Genomic DNA, 16,577 nt, shown 5'->3' on the forward strand with positions numbered 1-16,577 from the left:
GCGACCGTGTGCCCGTACATTAGGGTACCAGCACATATGGGGTATTGCCGTGTTCGGGAGAAATTGCGTAACAAAATGTGGGGTGCAATTTCTCCTTTAACCCCTTGTGAAGATGAAACATTTGGGGCTACAGTGACATTTTATTATAAAAAAAAGTAATTTTTCATTTTCACTTCTCAATGGTAAAAAAATCTGTGAAGCACCTGTAGGGTTCAAGTGCTCACTATACCCCTTGATAAATTCCTTGAGGGGTCTAGTTTCCAAAATGGGGTCATTTTGGGGGGGTTTCTACTGTTCTGGCACTTCAGGGGCTCTCCAAATGCAACATGGTGCCTTGTACAAACTCAAGCTAAATTTGCCCTCCAAAATCCCAATAGCACTCCTTCCGCTCTGGACCTTACAGCGTGCCCATAGATCACTTTACATCCACATGTGGGGCATTCCTGTTTTTGGGAGAAAATGCTTGACAACTTGTGGGGTGCATTTTCTCTTTTAACCCCTTGTGGAAATGCATAATTTGGGGTTAAAGCTACATTTTATAGCAAAAAATATGTCACTTTTTTCCTTTTGTTGGGCCAATTCTGTTACACTCCTGTAGGGTCAAAGTGCTCACTATACCCCTTGATAAATTCCTTGAGGGGTCTAGTTTCCAAAATGGGGTCACATTTTGGGGGTTTCCACTGTTTTGGCACCTTGGGGGCTCTGCAAAAGGAACATGGTGCCTGCAATCTATTTTAGCAAAATCTGGCCTACAAAATCCAATTAGCGCTCCATCCGTTCTGAGAGCGACCGTGTGCCCGTACATTAGGGTACCAGCACATATGGGGTATTGCCGTGTTCGGGAGAAATTGCGTAACAAAATGTGGGGTGCAATTTCTCCTTTAACCCTTAGTAAATGTGTAAATTCTAGGGCTAAATGAATATATTAGTGATAGAAATTGAAAAATGTAAATTTGACCTCCATTTTGTTTTAATTGCTGTGAAATGCTGAAAGGGTTAAGAAACTTTCTAACTGCTGTTTTGGATTCTTTCAGGAGTGCAGTTTTGAGAATGGGGTGACTTATGGGGGTTTTTACAAGAGAGGCCTCTCAAGTTCCCTTCAAAACTGAACTGGTCCCTTGAAAAATGTGTTTTGGAAATTTTCTTGAAAATTTGGAAAATCACTGCTTGACTTGTAAGCCTTATAATATCTGAAAAAAATGAAAGGGTGATTAAAATTTGACTTCTACATAAATCAGAGACATGGTTAATTATATTTATCAAAAAATTTGGGTAGTATGGCTTTCCATTTGAAAGGCTTGCAATTTCAAAGTTTGAAAACTGCACTTTTTTCCAAATTTTCATCAAATTTCCTATTTTTTCATAATCAAAGGCAAAAAATATCGACAAAAATTTTCTACTGACATGAAGTACAATATGTCACAAAAAAACAATCTCAGAATCACTTGTGTAAGTTAAAGCGTCTCAAAGCTATTGCCATTTAAAGTGACACATGTCAGTTTTGAAAAAAGAGGCCTGGTCCTTAAGTCACTTTTGGGCTGTGTCTCTAAGGGGTTAAAGACCTATTCAAATGAATGGATTTTGAAGCTGACTGTCGGCAAGCCATCCCCTGTCCAGTTTCCCTGAGGTTTACGACAGAAACCCCAGGGCAGACAGTGGTGGTAGTGTGAACCCAGCATAAGACTTTAATTACTCTGCTAAATTTTGAGTTGCTTATTTTCAATATTTTTAACTTACAGTTGTCTTCAAACTTAAAGGGGTTGTCCCATCACAAGGATCCTATCTATACTGCTTGTTAATGTGAATGTAAGACTTTTCCTAAATACATTGCTTCAGCAAAATTGCTTTGTTTGGCCACTGCTCCTGAGTCAAGTGATGTGTCTGCCTGCTCTCAGGGGGAGGGAGGAGGGGCTAAGTGCACGGGAGTGAGCCTGGTGGGAGGGGAGGTAGTTTACCCTTTGGGGGGAAGGGGCCGCCAATGCATGGTTAGATGCCGGCACAAGTGAAGTCAGCAACATCTCTATGCTTCTGCCCTGCATGAAGCCAGCAGCGGCAGAAGCGATGCTGTTATTCCGCTCCGGGGTCACATATACAAAGCCAAGCGCGCGAGATGCCGCTGGCCCTGCGTGCACGCTCATACACCAGTCTAGCCTTCACAATGCGAATACAGACCCGACACCCTGTCAGGTCTGTATTTGCTCTGTCAAGGCTAGACTGGTATATGAGCGCGCACGCAGGGCCGGCGGCATCTCGCCGCTTGGCTTTGCATATGTGACCCCGCCCACCAATGACGAGACAAAGCCGGAAGACAGAAGAATTCACAGAAACGAAGACTGGTAAGTATGCGACGTGGGAATACCCCTTTAACCCCTTTGCCAATATCCACTGTAATAGGAAGGAGAATGTTGCCACTTTAATTATCGATCCCGAACTGAAGTCCACGATCAGTCTTCTCTGGTCACAGGCATTTAAAGTCAGTGTGCCCCATGCCACCCCCACCCGAACCCCCATGTCCCTCTGATTGCAGTCCCCCACCCCTCCAGTACAGTACATCTGAGAGCCTTCTGAAGACTCTCTGGCCTGTCATAGGCATATATCTATTGAGGCTTGCCTGTCACAAAATCCATGCTGTGAATTTCCCATAGACTGCATAAGCGTTGTATTGATTTATTTATTTTAAGTAGATTGTGAGCCCCACATAGAACTCACAATGTACAATTTTATTTTTATTTTTTACCCTATCAGTAGGTCTTTGGAGCATGGGAGGAAATCCACGGGGAGAACATACAAACTCCTTGCAGATGTTTTTTGTTTTGTTTTTTTGCCTTTGGCAGGATTCGAACCAAGGACTTCAGGGCTGCAAGACTGCAGTGCTAACCACTGAGCCACCGTGTGGCCCAAGAGTTGTGTTGATGTCTTAGACGCATCTATATTTGGAAGTATCAAAAAATCATTAGTGTCAGAATATTGCAAAAAAAATTTTTGCTGGTTTTCAAAGTTTTTGATTTAAAAAACTATTATCACTGTGATCTTACCTAACTGTAAACACAAAACACAGAAGATGGTTCACATGCAGTTTTTCTCTAATACCACCCCATTTTGAATTATTTTTTTGATTCCCAGTACATGATATGGAATATTAAATGGTACCATTACAAAGTACAATTAAATTAAAAAAATATATATATGTATATGACTTTTGGAAGGCAGCTAGTAAAAAAACAAAAATAAAAAAAATGTCTGAGACAGGATAGAGTTAAATATGGTTATGTTCATGGGAAATCAAGAAACTTTTCCTCTTGTCTATGTTATTAGTTTGCATTATTATGCATCTTATTTGTTATAAATAAATAACAGATTTTTCTTTTCTGTAGAAATTTCAAATCAAGAACGTTTTCTTCTTTACCAAGAGACACTGCCTAAGCAGATTTTGGAGAACAAAAGATGGGAATTGAATGTAATGCCTCTATTATCACCATTAACCTTAATCAAGGTAAGATTTAACTCCACTAGTGTCTTCCGTTATTATTAACATTGATTATAACTAGAGATGAGTGAGTACTGTTCGGATCAGCCGATCCGAACAGCACGCTCGCATAGAAATGAATGGACGTAGCCGGCACGCGGGGGGTTAAGCGGCCGGCCGCCGTCAAAGCGGAAGTACCAGGTGCATCCATTCATTTCTATGGAGCGTGCTGTTCGGATCGGCTGATCCGAACAGTACTCGATCATCTCTAATTATAACAAGTTAAACCCTAGTCACATAATAGGGGATATTTTACTTATGACCGCTGCTTCAGTTCAAATAGGAGATGCCAAACTACCCAGTTGTTGTGATCGTCAGGGGTCTGAGTGTTGTTTCCCCTATGCTCTGGACAAGTGTAAATGTATTTTATCTAGAATACTCTTTTTTTTTTTTTTTTTTTTTTTTTAGGCTGGGGACAGTATTCTGGTTAATCCCATCCACACATTGCAGAAAAAAATCTGTTGCAGTTTTGTAAATCTCTGCATGTCAATGATAACTACACTATTATAAATATAGTGAAAATGGCACTCTGATCTAGTCCCTATCTGAGCACCTCAGGACTACTGTGTTCCAATGTATAAACAGAGAAAAAAAGAGAAAAAGCATAGCACAAGAGAGTATAAAGCATTAATTACACATATTTAACTCTCATAAATAGGCCCAATTGAAAAAAGCATATTTCAACCAGAAACACTATAGAAACAAAAAAAAGAGGGAACCAACTGTCCCACAAAGGTTGAAATATTCAGCATACACATTAGTATAAAATAGTTTTTTTTATTCATGAAAATTCATTTCTAAAAATACATAAATACACAAGATGTATATTATTAACACACAGACACAAATATATTCAGCGCAAACTGGGGCAGCCAACACAAGCGGGTGAAACTACTGGCAAATCCTACCAGGCACCAAACCATATAGGTAACAGCACTAGAATCTCAACATGTATACAGTTATATACATACATATACATAGACCCCTTTTCCCTCTCCTTGAATCATAGAGTCATGCAAGCACATAGTGTGCGATTTCAAGAGGATAAGGGGAAAATGTCACAAAGGGATATAGGTGAAGACAGTGCCGAGCAATTTCATAAACTGGTGGGCGTGTAGTAACAAGTACAAACGAGCATATCGCCCAGCAGTAAAAAGTGCCTAGGGATGGGAAATACATCTCTTACCCATGGCTGACATAGAGTCCAGAGACCCGCTAGTGAGGCTGTAACCAACCCGACGCGCGTTTCGGCACGAATCACCGGCCTTCTTCAACCGCTTGTGTTGGCTGCCCCAGTTTGCGCTGAATATATTTGTGTCTGTGTGTTAATAATATACATCTTGTGTATTTATGTATTTTTAGAAATGAATTTTCATGAATAAAAGATACTATTTTATACTAATGTGTATGCTGAATATTTCAACCTTTGTGGGACAGTTGGTTCCCTCTTTTTGTGTTCCAATGTATAAAGAAAACTCTGACAGTCCCTTTATAGTTTGTGTGAAAGTACTCCATTGTTTGTAATCCAGAAACAAAAACGTTTTGTTCTTGTATCAGACCTTCGTCAGTTTATCAGATGCAGTTAGGAATAAGGAGCAGAATGACGCTGGGTTCACACCAGCGTTCGGTCTCCGTTCCCAGGTTTCCGTCTTCTGCAGACAGAAGACTGAAACCCGTCAGACCATGTCCGGCCGTGAGCGCCAGTGAGCGTTTTGGGCTCTCCGCGATGAAAACGTTTTTTTTAAACCGTACACAAAATCCTGCATGTCCGACTTTGTGTCCGGTTAAAAAAAAAAAAAAAAAAACTGTTTCACCGCGGAGAACTCAAAGCGCTCACGGCCGGAGACTTTTCAAACCCATTTATTTGAATCGGCTTGAAAAATGCCTGCAGGTTTCCGTCTCCTGTCCAGTTTCGGGCAGGAAACGGAAACGTGCATAACGGAGACCCGGGGCGCAGATGTGACTTATACTGCTCCTTATTCCTGGCTGCATTCGATAAAGGTCTGATACAAGAGTGAAACGTTTTTGTTTCTGGATGTAAAATAAACATATTGAAGTGCTTTCACACAAACTATAAAGAGAGTGCAAGAAAACAAAAAAAAAAAAAAGAATTAAAATATAAAGAGTACTGAAGTTTGACCGCCTACGCCGGAAGACAACGCGTGAAGAGGACGTTCCTGAAGAAGATGGAGGCGTCGCTGGAGAGTTCTCTCGCAGCATTGGGGCCACCCCCAGTGCTGTTTAAGCGCTTGGGGCTGCCCCCAGTTCTTCGAGAGAACTCATTTGCAGACCGACGAAAACCGGGATTTCTACGGAACGGCGGCGCGGAGAAGACATCTAAAGGTAGGAGAAGAATAGCCTTTCTTAAGGCTATTCCTACGTGTCAACAAAAAAAAAAAGAGATTTTATTGGTAGAATCCCTTTAAAATGTAACTAAACTTTTGGTCAATTTTTGATTTTTCTGGCAGTATTTGTGTCAACACATTTTGTAATAGACTTGGATGCTTTCTGTGAAATCCCCCATCTTTCCACTCTTTCTCTTGATTCCATATGGAGAGCTGTTTTTGCCTCTCACTGAATGCTACTGTGTACAGGCTGTGTAATGTAGAGAAAATGAGGGTCGGCCATTTCAAACAGTTGGACATCTCTGACGTTATAAAACGTACAAGGGGGCGTGGCCTGGCCATGGAGGAGTGAGGACGTGTGACCGCTCTGCTCCGTCCCTGGCCTCCGACAGAACGCCGAATATCTGCCGACCGGCTCTCCTGTCACTCACCTGAAGATGGGGAAGAACCGCAAGTCTTCCCAGCGCTCCTCTTCTACCCCTCCGGGGGCCTCCGGGATTGCTTCTCTGGCCCGCTTCTCCAGGACGCCGCGGAGTGACGGCTCTGCTGCCGGTCCCAAGATGGCACCCGCGGCTGAAGCTGCCCCACGCGGCCGGGCGGCCGTCTCCCCTTCGCAGTTCCGGGTGGCTTCCGACACTGCGTGCGAGCGGTGCCCCGTCCTCCTGCACCGCTCTGACTGAGGGGAACCTGCGGCTGCCTTCTTCCTCACCTGGTGTGCCGGACCGCATCCCCGCCGGAGACCTGCAGCCACCGCCACGTGCTTCCTGCAGCCCAGTTCCCCTGCACGCCTCACAGGACTCGCCTGAGCAGGTAGGCCGCAACTCCCTCGTGCCTGCTGACGGCGCCTGGCCATCCCTGCCACCTTCTCCTGCGGCCCCCCTATTGTCCCCCTCTCTGGGGCCCATGTCTGTGTCTCCTGTTGGTCTGACCTGGGGGGAGGGCAGGCCCTCGTGGTCTCCTGCTGGGTCCTCTCCTCCCTGGTTGGCCCCGTCCTCCTCCCCGTGTCCTGGTAGGGGGGCCCAGGCCCCAGGTTCTGTTTCCCCTGGTCCTCTTGTGACTGACTGTGGCCCTCCTGGCTCTCGTGGACTGTCGCCCCCCCTTGGTGCTCCTGGGGGAACTGACTCCCCTCCTGCTACCTCCTCACCACCCCTCCTGGCCAGTTCTTTTGATGCAGCTACTCTGTCGGATTCTACTGGATTGCGAAATGTTTCTGACTCTGCTGGGGTTGGCGAGCCCGCTACTTCTGCCTCTGATACTCTTTCCGAACTCCGTCGCCTCAGTGCCCACTTGGCGGCGGTTCCCACTAAGTCTGACATGGAGGCATATGTGGCTCGGTTGGAGCAGTCCTACAAATCGGAACTTTCTGCTGTCCGCTCATCTGTTCAACAGTTGGAGACCAGAGTGGATTCCTTGGAGACGGCCTCCTCCTCACATAACTCCCAGCTTTCTGTCCACGAGGCGACCATTGCTTCTCATACTCAACAGCTGCGGTTCTTGTCTGATGCACTGGATGATCTGGAGAATCGCAATCGGCGTAATAACATTAGAGTGCGTGGGCTTCCTGAATCTGTCGGTCCGCAGCAACTGGACTCTACCCTGCGTTCTATCTTTAATTCTGTTTTGGGGGTCCCCCTGGATTCGCCTATTGAACTTGACCGGGCGCATCGCTCTTTGGGCGTCCGCCCGCCTGACGACGCTAGACCCCGGGATGTTATCTGTAGGGTCCACAGGTACCAGTTGAAGGAGGCGATTATGCGCAAAATACGTGAGGCTCCAAAGGTTGTGTTTCAGGACTCTGAGCTCCAGCTGCTCCCGGATTTGTCCCGCCTCACCCTCGCTAAGCGGAGGGCGCTGAAGCCTCTGTTGGATGTCCTTACCCAGCATCAAGTGCCCTATACATGGGGTTTTCCTTTCCGCCTTCAGGTCCGTCATGGCGGTCGTGTTGTCTCCATGTCCCATCCGGATGAACTCTTCCATTTTGCCTCTTCCTTGGGCCTCCCTTCCGTCCCGGCCCTCTCGTGGCCCCCGTTTCCTGGTGATCTCCTGTCGGCTCCTCTTCTCCGCCCCCAGCGGCGTCCTAGGAGGCGTCGTAAGACCCGTTCTTCCGAGGAGGCAGACCCATCCCAGGATGCTCCTAGTGCTTCTACATGAGAACTTTGTTTCTAGCTAGTGGGCCTGTTTCTGCTGTTTGGACCCCTTTTTTTTTGGGACGTTGGGACTCGCGGGAGGGACTGGGGTATACTGTGCTTATTTTTCTGTGCAGCATTCTAGTGTTCCTCCTGGGTTGGTTCCGTTGTATCTCCCATACTCTTCAGTTGATTTGTTTTTCTTGTTCTGCTTTGTTGGTCGGCATTTTATTTTATTTTGTGTCAGATGTTATTTTTTCTATTTCGGTGTTTTTGCCTGGGGGCCCGGGGGGGGGGAGGGGGTGTCTGCTTCCCCTTTTTTTTTTTTTGGAAAAGCCCGCTTCCCACCGGGGTCTCCACGCTTTGTTAGCGTGGTTTTTGGCAACTTTCTTTCTTTGCCTTCTCCCCACCCTCTCTGTGTGGAGTTCTTTACTCCACCCCACTTAGTTGGTTTCTGTTTTGTTGGTTTTCTTTTTCTTTGTGTGTTTTTTTTCGTCACTATTTTTCCCTTTTCTCCCCTCTCTTCTTTGTGCCTCTGTTGGTCGTTATTTGTTTGTCCTTTCTGTGAGTCCGTCCCTCCACCTTACTTAGCTGGTCTTTGTTTTTCTTGTTTTCCTTTCTTTTGTGTCTCTCTTCAGTTTGTTTTTCTTCTCCTTTCTCTTCTCTTGTTTGTCCCCCTTGATTGTTCTCTGTTTGTCTCCCGGTTGTCTCGTCCCTTTCTTCTCTCTTTTCTTTTCTTTTGGCCATGTCCTCTGTTAACTTTTGCACCCTCAATGTTAGGGGCCTGAATGTCCCTCAAAAGCGTAACCAGATTTTGTATCGGTTGCATAAACAGCGCTCGCATGTCCTTATTTTACAGGAAACCCATTTTAAGAAGGACCACGTCCCGGATATTCGCAGCCGTCACTTCCCTAAGTGGTTCCACAGCGTCAACCCAGCTGCTAAGTCCAAGGGAGTCTCGATTGCTATCCATCGTTCCTTGCAGCATGAGGTTCTGGACACCTGTATCGACCCCGAGGGTAGGTTCCTCTTCTTGAAATTGCGCACGGGAGGTACGGTTCTCACCGTGGCCGGTTGCTACCTCCCGAACCAGGGTCAGTTGGCATACTGTAGGTCCCTTATCCGCAGATTGGCAGACTTCAGTGAGGGGGTTGTGGTTTTGGGTGGTGATTTTAACTTCGTTCTGGATCCTCATGTTGACTCCTCCCCCCCGCGTCCCTTCCACGCTCCCTCGCAATTGCGCCGCTTGTTGTCGGCCCTTCATAATTCACAATTGGTTGATGTCTGGCATATTCTACACCCTCAGGGTCGGGATTATACTTATTTCTCCCCGGCTCATAACTCGCATAGTCGCATTGACTTTTTCTTGATCAGCCACCATGCCCTGTCTTGGTCCCCGGTAGTCCGTATCGACTCGGCTCTTTGGTCGGACCATGCCCCTGTCCATTTGTCCTTGGACATTCCTGGTTTGTCGCGTCGCCCTTTTAACTGGCGCTTGATCGAGGGCCTATTGAAAGACTTCTCCTGTAAGGAGGCTGTCGGGGAGACCATCCGGAATTTTTGGCTTGATCATACTCTTGATCCTACTTCCCTCCCTATGCAATGGGAGGCTCTGAAATGCGTGGTGAGGGGGGTTCTTATCCAGCATGGCGCTCGTCTTAAGAGGGAGCGTGCCATTGGGGTTACTGCCCTTTTGGACCGGATCCACGACCTGGAGCTGTCCCATAAACAGACTGGCTCCCGCTCAACCTTCACAGAACTTATTAATGCTAGGGAGGAACTTCGCACCCTCTTGGACGGGAAATATCTGCGCTTCAGGGACCGCGTTAAAAAACATTATTATGAGTTTGCTGATAAATGTGGCCGTTCGTTGGCTCGTCGTCTCCATCCGCGAGACTCCCCTGCGTATGTTCCGCGTCTGCGTACTGGGTCGGGTGTTCTTGTTCATAATCCCACTGACATTGCCGCGGAGTTCCGCTCGTTTTATTCAAACTTGTACGATATTCGCGGTCATTACGCGGATTTGGATCCATCGGTGCTCAGAGACTAGATCCGTCAGTATGTCTCGGACACTGCTCTTCCCTCCCTTTCTTGTTCTGATGCGGAAGCCCTTGAGACGCCATTCTCGTTAGAGGAAGTCGCCGCGGTAATTCAGTCTACACCTGCGGGTAAAGCGCCGGGACCAGATGGGTTCTCCGCTCGTTTTTATAAGTGTTTCAGCTCTCTCCTTTCCCCGGATCTGGCGCGGGTGTTCAATAGTGTGGGGGGATTCGTCTCCGTTCGCTGCGCAATCTTTGTCTGCTCTGATCACTGTGATTCCTAAGCCTGGTAAGGATCCTGTGTGTCCGGGGAGTTACCGGCCTATTTCCTTAATTAATATTGATGTGAAATTGTATGCGAAATTGTTGGCGAATCGCCTTTCTCCCTTCATGCCCGCTTTGGTTCATAGTGATCAGGTCGGCTTTATCCCGGGTCGGGAAGCGCGTGATAATGTTTGCAAAACTGTCCTTGCCATCTCTGTAGCCCGCTCCTCTAAGGTTCCTCTTTGTTTGCTTTCGATTGATGCCGAAAAGGCGTTCGATCGCATCCATTGGGGATTTCTTCGGGAGACCCTCGCACAGATCGGTATTGGCTCAGGATTTTTGGGCAAGATCTTGGCTCTCTATGGGAACGCGTCGGCGCGGGTTCGGGCGAACGGAGTGATTTCGGATTCCTTCCCGGTCCGTAACGGGACCCGCCAAGGTTGCCCCCTCTCGCCGTTGCTCTTTGCTTTGGTGATGGAGCATCTGGCGGTGGCGCTGCGCCGTTGCCCCGATGTCCACAGTATACAGTTAGGATCCCGTATGGTTAAAGCGGCGCTGTATGCAGACGACCTGCTGCTGTATGTCTCCGAACCGCGGGTATCGTTTCCGGCTGTCTTACGCGAATTTTCCCGTTTTGGTGCCCTTAGTAATTTTAAGGTCAATTTGTCTAAGAGTGAGGCCCTTAATGTCTCGCTTCCCCCTTCCGAGGCTGATTTCTTGGCGCGATCTTTCCCTTTTAGGTGGCAACCTTCCTCCTTCAAATACTTGGGGATCCACATTTCCCCTGATCCTGCCTTCCTGTTCCAACTTAATTATCTTCCACTTTTGGATACCATTGCTACTGATCTACGTTCTTATGGTGTTCGTCTCCCCTCTTGGTTTGGCCGAATTCATGCCCTTAAGATGGATGTCCTCCCCCGGTTCCTGTATTTGTTCCAGGCCCTTCCCATCCCTCTTCCACGCGCTTTTTTAGCTCGGGTACAGTCCTTGTTTGGGAGGTTTGTGTGGGGCTCCTCTCGGAGTAGACTTGGGTTCAGTACTCTTGTCCGGCGTAAGTATAGGGGAGGCGTTGGCCTTCCGGATGTGCGCCTTTACTATCGCGCCTCGGTTCTGCTTCGTCTGTTTGATTGGCAATTCCGTCGCCATGATAAGCAGTGGGTTTCCATCGAATTCGATCTTATATCGTCCTCACTATCCTCTTGGCCATGGATTCCACCGCACTTTCGCCCCAAGTCCCCTGGCCTTTACGTTCTCCCTTCGCATTTCCTGAAAGTGTGGGATCTGGTTTGTTCTTCTGGCCGCTTGGCCCGTGTCCCGGGCCCTTTGACTCCCCTCTTCGACAACCCTATGTTCCCCCCTGGCTGTTCTGTTGATCGGTTCCTCTGTTGGGACAGAGCGGATTGTACTCGTCTTCAGGAGGTGGCGGGTGATTCTCCGCTTCTTCCTTTTGCCCAGCTCTGTAGCTCTCACCCTGACCTGCGCCTCTCGTGGTTGGAGTACGCCCAACTTCAGTCCTTTCTGAAGCAGTTCTCGCTCACCTCTTGCCTCTCTTCTCCATCCTTAGCTTTAGAATCCTATTTTGGGCGACGGACTCCCCCTCCTCGTGCTCTTTCGCTATTGTACGATGTTCTCCTTTCAGATGTCACGGCGGAACTCCCCCCCTACGTCGCCGCCTGGGCTGCCGACCTTCCTGTGAGTCTGTCATCTGCGGATTGGGACAGGTCCTTCTTGCTTTCTCATAAGATGGCCCTCCCGTGTAGCGCTCAGGAGAGGAATTATAAGATTCTGTCCCGGTGGTATAGGTGTCCAGTGCTTCTTCATAGGATTTTTCCTTCTGTTTCGGACTTATGTTGGCGCTGTGGCTCTGCTAGGGGCACTATGTTGCACATTTGGTGGGATTGTGACGTTCTGCGCCCCTTCTGGGACGCGGTGTTTTCTTTGTATTCCAGGGTCAGTGGGCGCTCGGTGGCTGCTTCTCCTCAGCTGGCACTCCTGTCAGTCATCCCTGGCAGGCTGTCGGAGATTAAGAAGGACCTCCTGGGGCACTTTCTCACGGCCGCCAGGACTGTTATTCCAAGACACTGGCGCAGCTCTACCCCTCCCTCCCTGCTTGAGTTCCTCCAGGAGTTCCTTCTTATTCAGCGGATGGAGACCTTGGTGGCGGAAGACTCTCCCGCTTATTCCAAGTTTGAACTTCGATGGCGTCCCTGGGTTATGTTCCAGGAATCGTCTGCCTTCTCTACTGCCTTCGCATGAGTGTATCATGGCCGTCTGTTGTTTTAGTCTCCCCCTTTTTTCCTTGTTTCTTGCGTCTTCTTTGTGGTTTCTTCGTCCTTGTCTTGTGTTTGTTTGATGGTTTCGTGTCCACTTCTTATTCCCTTTTCTTCTTCCTGTTGGGCTGTATTTGGTTTATGTGGAGGGGGGTCTTTTTGGCTTCCCAGCCTGCTGACTTATATGCTCCTTCATTGTTGCTCGACTTATTTCTTTTTGTTCGTTTTGTATTTTATTGAAAAATCTTTAGTAAAACCCGTTTAAGCATAAAACGTACAAACTTGCTTTGGTATTATCTCAGAAGGTCATCCACCAAACAAAGGAATATATATTCACAGAATTATGGTGTCTAGTGACAAAAAAGATATAAAACTTAGCTTTTAATAAGTCTAAAATACATATATTGTGTGTATAGACGTCTAAGAATCAACAGATATATGTGGGAGATCGTGTTGTATCTGTGAGTGTGGCAATGAATGGCTACAGGTGCGTATTCTTAATTAATATTGCTTGAGAGAAGGGGGTGTAAATGTCTATCTCTTCTCTTCACATTATTTTGATACAAAACTACCACTGGTCCCTCGTAAGCAAAAAATCCCTTCTCGCCCTAGTATTTATATTGGGGAAAGAGAATGTCTCCTGCATCTAGTGGCAGAACTGTCTGAATACACTCATATTTTGTCAATGTTCATGCTATTGTCTACTGGGCTAATTCACACAGCACAGGTTGCACTAAAAACCACAAGAGTTTTAGTTTCCATCTGGGATTAATAGATTGTCTGTGTAATGCAGCTATATATTACATAGCCACGCTATCTTCTAAAAACAAGGATAGCCTACAGTACACACACATCTAGAAATGTCATTAGAGATATGCCAGCGGGTACATAAATGGAATATTCCGCTGATGGCATATATCGCTGGAGTATATTAACTGACGATATATTCTTGCTCCTATACTAGCTCTATGCTGGCGGATAAATGAATAGAATGTTCCGCTATTGGCATATACCGCTGGAATATGTTAACTGACAGTCTGTTCTGGCTCCTATACTGGCTCAACGTGTTTCCCCTGAATTGACAGGTTCCGCAGGAGTCTTAATAGGCCTAAAAACCACAGCTGTAAGTCCCTAACTATGATATCAGAAGACCAAAGTAAAAAAACTGCATGTCGGGTTTTTCTGTCCCCTTGAGAAGTCGGACATCTTCACTTGCGGACAGGGAAGGACGGGCACGGAGTGCAAAAGAACGCACCCGATGCCCATTGAAATGAATGACAGGTGTCACGGACACAGCTAGTGTCCGCTCCTAATGTCCGTGACAGATTTTGAGCGGACACTAGGAGCGGACACTACATGTCTGACACCGACGGTAGTGTGAACGCTCCCATAACTGCAATTTCCAGCCGGCTCTGATGGTGAATCGCCCGTACTTGTCAATACTTTGTATCAAAGTAGTGTGAAGAGAGAGGAGATAGAAATATACACCCCTTCTCTCACGCGATCTCAATTAAGAATACGCACCTGTAGCCATTCATTGCCACACTCAGATACAACACGGTCTCCCTCATATATCTGTTGATTCTTAGACGTCTATACACACGATATATGTATTTTAGACTTATTTATTAAAAGCTAGATTTTATATCTTTTTGTCACTAGACTCCATATTCCTGTGAATATATAAACTTGCTTTGGTGTCACATGAAAGAGGAGATTCTCTTCTTCCTCAAGACACTAAGGATGCAGTGCTATCTATATTATTTCCAGAGATATCATTGGTTGAAAACAGTCAGGATTGGGATTTTTATATCCTATATTATACAGCTACAATAGATATCCTAATCTCAACTGTATGTTCAACCAGTAATATCTCTGGAAATAATATGCAATAATGCAACCTTAGTGTCATATGAAAGCATAAAATCTCCTCTTTCATTTGGCACCAAAAGCAAGTTTGTACATTTTAGAATATCCAAGATATAACTGAAGTGTTCCTTTCCTCATTTTCTCTACATGCTACACAGCCCGTACTCCCATACACAGTAACATTCAATGAGAGACAGAAACAGATCTCCATACAGAAGCAAGCGGAGAGAGTTTTAAAAAAAAAAAATAAATGCAGAATTTCACAGAAAGGATCTAAAATTTGTTAACCCCTTCCCGACATGCGCCGTAATAGTACGGCGCATGTCGGGTCTGTAACTATGGCGACCGCCCGGGAGCCGGGCGGCCGCCATAGCCGCCGGGTGTCTACTGCTTTAAGCAGTAGACAACCGGCTCTAATGCCTCCGATCGGTCCCCGGACCGATCGGAGGCATTAACCCCTCCGGCGCCGTGGTCAAAGGCCATCGCGGTCAAAGCCCGGGATCGCCGGCTCCTGGAGGCAGATGGGCTACAGCAGCAGAAGACCACACCGGGTGCCACTCCTTTCAGCTAAGAACAGGAAACTGAGGCTACAATTTGCACAAGCTCATCGAAATTGGACAATTGAAGATTGGAAAAACGTTGCCTGGTCTGATGAGTCTCGATTTCTGCTGCGACATTCGGATGGTAGGGTCAGAATTTGGCGTCAACAACATGAAAGCATGGATCCATCCTGCCTTGTATCAACGGTTCAGGCTGGTGGTGGTGGTGTCATGGTGTGGGGAATATTTTCTTGGCACTCTTTGGGCCCCTTGGTACCAATTGAGCATCGTTGCAACGCCAAAGCCTACCTGAGTATTGTTGCTGACCATGTCCATCCCTTTATGACCACAATGTACCCAACATCTGATGGCTACTTTCAGCAGGATAATGCGCCATGTCATAAAGCTGGAATCATCTCAGACTGGTTTCTTGAACATGACAATGAGTTCACTGTACTCCAATGGCCTCCAAAGTCACCAGATCTCAATCCAATAGAGCATCTTTGGGATGTGGTGGAACGGGAGATTCGCATCATGGATGTGCAGCCGACAAATCTGCGGCAACTGTGTGATGCCATCATGTCAATATGGACCAAAATCTCTGAGGAATGCTTCCAGCACCTTGTTGAATCTATGCCACGAAGAATTGAGGCAGTTCTGAAGGCAAAAGGGGGTCCAACCCGTTACTAGCATGGTGTACCTAATAAAGTGGCTGGTGAGTGTACATGTTAGGTATCCCCGCGTCCGAAATCGCCCGCTCTATAAATCTATAAAAATATTTTTCCTGTTCGGTAAACGCCGTAGCGGGAAAAATAGTCGAAAGTGCCAAACCGCCGTTTTTTCACTGTTTTGATTCTGATAAAAATTTGAATAAAAAGTGATCAAAGCAATAACATTTCCCGAAAATGGTAGAACTAAAAAGTACACCCGGCTCCGCAAAAAAAAAAACGCCCTATGCATCCCCGTACACTTACGTATAAAAAAAGTTACGGCCGTCGGAATATGGCGACTTTTAGAAAAAAAAAATTTTAACACAGTTTTGGAATTTTTTTTAGGGGTCAAAATGTAAATAAAACCATATAAATTTGGTATCCCTGGAACCATACCAAAACACAGAATATAGGGGACATGTCATTTTGGCTGCACAGTGAACGCCGTAAAACCAAAGCCCGTGAGAAAGTCGCAGAAATGCATTTTTTCTTCAAATCCACCCCATTCTGAATTTTTTTCCTGCTTCCCAGTACATTATATAGAATAATTAATGGTAGCATCATGAAGAAAAAATTGTCCCGCAAAAATTAAGACCTCATATGGCTCTGGGAGCGGAGAAATAAAAAAGTTATGGGGTTTAGAAGGAGGGGAGTCAAAAACGAAAATCAAAAAATGCCATCGGCGGGAAGGGGTTAAAGGGATCCTCACTAGATTCTCACTAGCACGTAGGAATAGCCTTAAGAAAGGCTATTCTTCTATCTTTCAATGTCTTCTCCACGCCGCCGTTCGCATTGAAATCACGTTTTTTTTGTCAGTATGCAAATGAGTTCTCTCACAGCACTGGGGGCGTCCCCAGTGCTCAAACAGCACTGTGGCCCGTCCCCAGTG

General features: G+C 46.5%; 1 protein-coding gene and 1 long non-coding RNA gene across 2 annotated transcripts in view; one reads left to right on the forward strand and one right to left on the reverse strand.

The window, feature by feature from the left end:
- The window catches only part of NUP133 (nucleoporin 133), a 96,126-nt gene that overhangs the window by 68,547 nt on the left and 11,002 nt on the right, over positions 1-16,577 (forward strand). The window contains exon 22 of the mRNA XM_075267767.1: positions 3,375-3,493. Coding sequence (XP_075123868.1) covers positions 3,375-3,493 — 119 coding nt within the window. The remainder of the gene's footprint in view (positions 1-3,374; positions 3,494-16,577) is intronic.
- LOC142197510 (uncharacterized) overlaps positions 1-16,577 on the reverse strand; it is a 61,289-nt gene that overhangs the window by 33,059 nt on the left and 11,653 nt on the right. The gene's annotated exons all lie outside the window — the stretch shown is intronic.

The sequence above is a fragment of the Leptodactylus fuscus genome, chromosome 3, assembly GCF_031893055.1.
Source record: "Leptodactylus fuscus isolate aLepFus1 chromosome 3, aLepFus1.hap2, whole genome shotgun sequence".
NCBI lineage: Eukaryota > Metazoa > Chordata > Amphibia > Anura > Leptodactylidae > Leptodactylus > Leptodactylus fuscus.